This window comes from Pinus tabuliformis, chromosome 7 (genome assembly GCF_031772625.1).
Source record: "Pinus tabuliformis cultivar Carrire ecotype Pingquan chromosome 7, CPIR1, whole genome shotgun sequence".
Lineage (NCBI taxonomy): Eukaryota > Viridiplantae > Streptophyta > Pinopsida > Pinales > Pinaceae > Pinus > Pinus tabuliformis.
The window spans coordinates 1,680,393,202-1,680,398,403 of record NC_142293.1 but is presented as its reverse complement, the minus strand read 5'-3'; the positions used below and the strand labels follow the sequence as shown (position 1 = coordinate 1,680,398,403).

At 38.1% G+C, this 5,202-nt stretch overlaps 1 protein-coding gene across 1 annotated transcript; it reads right to left on the bottom strand.

Moving 5' to 3' along the window:
* Positions 1-3,922: 3,922 nt before the first annotated feature.
* LOC149254916 (putative F-box/LRR-repeat protein At5g02700) lies at positions 3,923-4,873 on the bottom strand. The gene is made up of 2 exons (XM_089454864.1): positions 4,278-4,873; positions 3,923-4,046 (listed from the first exon to the last, which is right to left on the bottom strand). The coding sequence occupies exons 1-2, from the start codon at positions 4,871-4,873 to the stop codon at positions 3,923-3,925; spliced, it is 720 nt and encodes a 239-aa protein (XP_089310990.1).
* Positions 4,874-5,202: the final 329 nt, after the last annotated feature.

Genomic DNA, 5,202 nt, shown 5'->3' with positions numbered 1-5,202 from the left:
TTAGTGAGCTTATCATTAAAAATAATGAATGTTGTTGTTTAAAATAATGTATTTTTAATGAATGTCGTTGTTTAAAATAATGTAGAACAATTTGAAACATTATCTCTTCTACAAATTTAAACCTTTTTTGGATGCATATACATAAGCAAGATATAGATAGACTCGTGAATTCTCATGGAGTGACTGGATAAGAAAGTTTGAGCACTTATAACCTCTAAATGCTAATAACTAGGGGAGCATCTAATACTTTATCCATGTGAATTAAATAGCTTAAAAACCAACAAAAATAAAATTGTTCACACGAAGACCATGTTCATTAAGTTCAAACATGGGAGATCTTCATTAAAGTTGCTTTTCTTAACTAATGAAGTCCAAATCATGCACAAACAATGGCATAAATAGTGTTTAATGGAATTTTTTGATGAAGGGTTTCATTTTTAGTAAATTTAATTCTCGAGTTGGTACAATTCATGAATTGTTTTCCATTATAGTGATGGAAAATATACACAAATACTATTTGGCAGTACCTATTGTACCTATGTCAACCTTTGGACTCAAAGCATTCTTGATACATCTACTTCCATTTGTTGTTATCTATCCAGTAAATGTTGGTGGTGGTGATTGGCCACATTTGTCATTTCATTAAAACCCTATAATAGTATATATAATTACCAATAAATGGCACAATGTATACAAATACCTACAACAATCTTATGAATTTCCAATTAACAGTAAGAACCCAAATAAATGACAATATTTTTCAACTAAGCAAGTAATATTGTGAAAACCAAAATTCTTTAATGAGGTCAAATACAATAGTCTCTTTCAACAACAGGAAGATCCATATTATGTGTCGGGTCCCTATAATACTAGTGATTACCCCATTACTATTGTAGTTGCATCCCTTATTAATATTGTTGTGCCCCTATTATCCCCATATTGTTATTATTGTGCCCCATAGAATCCCTCTATTGTTATTTTTGTGGCTTTATATTATTATTGTTAGGTTGGCTGGGTTATATTGTGACTCCTTAGACTCCTATATATAGAAAGGAGGTTTTTTCATTTGAATCATCCAAGAATTATTCATTTATGTAATGTAAAGGAGGTTTCCCCCTTGAAGAGGCTGAATTCTAAGGCATTGATCTATCTTTTTTATCTTTTCTTGAGCTGGTTTCATAACATTTGGTATCAGAGCTTTGGATTCTAGGGTTTCGTTGCTCCAAATAGGTCATTGTGGAATTTTCACTATAACTTTTTTTCTGCGACGTTTCAGAAGCTAAAAAAAAAACCCATTTGAGAAGACATTGCGCTGAACCTCGGATCCAAATTTCAGAACTTTTTGTACTATATTTACAGAGATATGATCTGAGGAAGTTGGTATTTTTGCATACTCCTGAATTACATTCCAAACAAGTGACTTGGGGAAAATCGTCATAACTTTCTCTCTGAGCATCAGATTGAAATTTCGTAAGAAGTTATAGAAAGAGGACGGACTGTAGTTTCTTGTAGATATTTTTTAGAGCCAAAGGTCGAAACAGTGACTCGTGGCACGTCGTACAAGTTCGCTCTACTGAACTAGTCTATAATCAAGTCACTGTGGGAGATTTCGCATAACTCTTCCTTGGAGAATCCAATTTGGGTCAGACTGGTGGCATTGGAAAGAGGACATAGAGGGCTACTACAGGTAACAATTTCAGAACTGGATGATCACAAAGTACAGAGATACATCAGAGGCAATATCGAGCTCCTACAAAGTGAAAAAAAGTTTGTAGATTTTTTAAATTTTTGCTTAAGCTTGGTTTGAAAATTTATTTGGAAGGAATTCAAAGGGCATAGTAGATCATTATTATCGGTAACTAATGCCCCGAGGAAAGAAAATGCAAACACCTAGTAAGCAACCTGAAAGCTCTAGCATGACTCATGAAGAAGAGGAAGAAATGCTACATGATATATCAAAATTACAAGAACAAGTGCAACAAATGTCACTCTCACAAAAGCTAACAGAAGCTAAGACAAATGGCATGGAATCTAAGATAAAGGGCGTGGAAGCTAAGATGGACGATTTGAAGATAGACTTGTACATAAATAAGCAGCGATAAGGCAGAGTTTCGTTCTGAGTTTCATTACAGTTTTAGTGTGAAGTTTGCTCAGCAAGTTTTTCAATCATTTCAGTCAAGTTTCAGTTCATAAATGAGTCGGAATTCTCGTGTTGTTTGCCGAAATAATGGACTCCATAGCCCAATGGATGGAGGCACTGTCTGCTCTTCCAAAGATCTGCTGTTCTTGGCACCTCCAAGAAGCGGCAGTTGCCATCCCCATTGGAGCCAATGTTAGACTCGGTCCTGTCAGTCCCTTGTCAGAATCAAATTCTCCAAGGTTCATTTCTCGTCATTCATTGATGTTACTGTGGTCCATAAAAGAGTCATTTCAGAGTCAAGGTTTTATAGTTGGTCTTCAAACTTGTCAAATTATTCCTACAGGCTAGAAGAAGGTTCAGTGAGTTTATATTTCAAGATGGTTATCAATGCAAGACAGGGTTTTTGAAGAAGAAATCGTTAAATGTGTTTTCAAATATGTAATTTTTGAAATTTTTCGATAGAAAGCATGATGTTTTTCAGAGCAGATTTAAGGACAGTACTATCCATGCCAATGATGAGAATGATTCCTTTACACCTGAGGAACTTCGGCAGCAGGCCTAGGAGGAGAAAAAGAAATATCATACTCTTAAGAAAGAAGGAAAAGGTGAGGAAGCATTACAGGCGTTTAAACGAGGCAAGGAGCTTGAACGCCGTTCTGAAGCTTTAGAGCTTCTTTGAGAAAGAGCAGGAGAAGGGCTGTCACCATTGCACTCAAGGATCCGGGATGGTCTGATGCAGATTTGCAGGATGCAGATAGAAAGCGAAGCAAGATGAATTTGGAGGGTGAACTGTCAACTCTTCTTGGTGAAACTCAGAAAATAAAAAACACACAGAATGAATCTGTTTTTGGTGCTGAGCAGATGCAGGTGCTGGCACATAAAAGGCGGGCTCTTGCTTTAATGCGTGAAGGTAAATTAGAGGAATCTGAAGATGAATTTGAGCTAGCAAATTCACTGGAGATTCAGATGGATGAATTAGCTGGGAACTCACGAGCTCACACTTCAATTGATGGCATCAGCAATGATGATGGCGAGGCAGTAGATGATATTTTTGATCCCCAGTTGTTATCTGCCTTGAAAGGGATTGGATGGAAAGAAAATGATATTTTTAGCCAGATTCCAACCAAAGGAGTCAGTGCCAAGAATAAGGGTTTGGTTTCTACATCTAGCCATGTTCATGGTAACTTGGGAAATGACACTGCACGAGCAAATGTGGACAAAACCGAAGGTTCAAAGGAAGAAAGGATACGCCTTGAAGAAAATATCAGAGCAGAGAAGTTGAAGGCACTTGATTTTAAACGGGCAGGTAAGCAAACTGAGGCTTTAGGTGCACTTCGCAGAGCAAAGCAACTTGAGAAGAAGCTGCAGTCTTTGGCTACTTGAAAGTGCTTTATATTGGCATTTTAAGTTTCTTCTTATTAGATGACAACTAAAATTTTTTATAATGGATGAAAGCGTCGCATTTCTCAAAATTATATTTGTGAAATTTGGTTCTTTGAGAGAGATCTATTCAGTAAACCATATAATTCCAAGAAGACTCGTAAATATTCCCACAACTTTGTGCATGAAAATTTTATTGCTTCAAGGTAAGCTGCAATTCTCATTTGTAACGTGACACTGAGAAATATGATTGAAAATTGGACGGGCTAATTCATCCCAGGATTCTGTTCACAAGCTTTCGACTTGATTCAGATTTTGGACAAGGTTAAGACAACCATTCAATTGTAGGTCTGACAATGGCATTTCTTGTGGAGAACGGAATAGATGGACAAGAGACTATCATCAGTTGTTTGTCCGAGCATTCATCAGAAACATGAAGGCCAAAAACGACATCGGTTCATCAGAAGAGCTGTCACAGGAAAGTGTGCTACGCATCAGGCTGTGCGCTACGCACTGGGATAGCGCGCTACGCACTCAGTCCAACAAAAAATTTGTTTATATTCATGCGCCCAGTCTCTTATCAAATCGGCTCCATCGACTTGAAAGTAAGCTTCTAAAGGGTGCTCAGTAGATTTTAGTATGATTGTGGTGTTATCAATGTTGGGAAACAAGCCTTGGTTGAAGAGAGAATTGTTTTTCATTTTCTGTCATTTCAATCTGATCGATGATAGAGCTAAGAAGTTCTAAATTAGAACACCTCATGATAAATCTCTCCAGAAGCGGGCACCCCAAAACAAATGCAGCTAAAGTGTTGTCTGTGAGATGGACATTGCAAAAGGAGCAAGAAATTAAATGGTGGAATCCCACGAAAGGGTCAGGAAGTTGGGTGAGCAAGTAATTTTGGATATTGAGCATTTTGAGACGAAGACAGGTGAAAAAATTATCGGGAGGAAAGACTTCTCTTACTGGGGATTGACAGAGAAACAACCTTTGGACATTCTTTGCTGCCACAAATGCCAACCATGAGGAAACCCTGTTAGGGGTGAACGCCCAAGGTTGAACATCCACAACAAGATGAAACGTTTCTACGTTGTCTGGTGTATACAACCTTAGAATGTTCGTGATTGCCTCTTCTATCACCGATTGAGGATAGGAACCACGGACGCCCAGTAACAGTGACGGGCTGAAACGCAATTCGGACATGCGGGTGTACATGTTCCTGTGTGCGTGTGCCCATCTCCTTGAGAGGACCGAGGATCTGATGGCATCTCCGATTGGAATTTTCGAGAGAATGAGTCCAAGGACATCGTCGTGAAGTTCTGACAGTCTGTCTGGCAATGTCTCTCTCATCATTTTTATCCTGTGTGTCGAGTTTTCAAATGATGTATTTCATTCCAAGAATAGATGCACTTGAAGTTTCAAGATTCGTCACATTTCTTGTCAGCCTTCTTTAACGGCACCCACAACAGGGTTCCATTTTCAAATCATGTCCTGATTTATTCAGTTGATACCGGTAATGAAGATATAATGGGATTTCAAAGGACACGCCCACCATCCGCACGCATCAGCCGGTGAAACCTGAAACAAAGATCAATAGACAATCTTCAAATTGCACGCCGATACCTTCCGTCGTAAATATATCTTTACTTTCCAAATCAATAAAAGCAATGCAAGAACAAGAT

Excerpts from the sequence above, each read along its gene's own strand:
- LOC149254916 (XM_089454864.1), bottom strand. The coding sequence starts at position 4,873 with ATGATGAGAGAGACATTGCCAGACAGACTGTCAGAACTTCACGACGAT. Across the intron at positions 4,047-4,277 it reads CTGGAGAGATTTATCATGAG|CGCGCTATCCCAGTGCGTAG; the intron begins GTGTTCTAATTT and ends CTGAGTGCGTAG.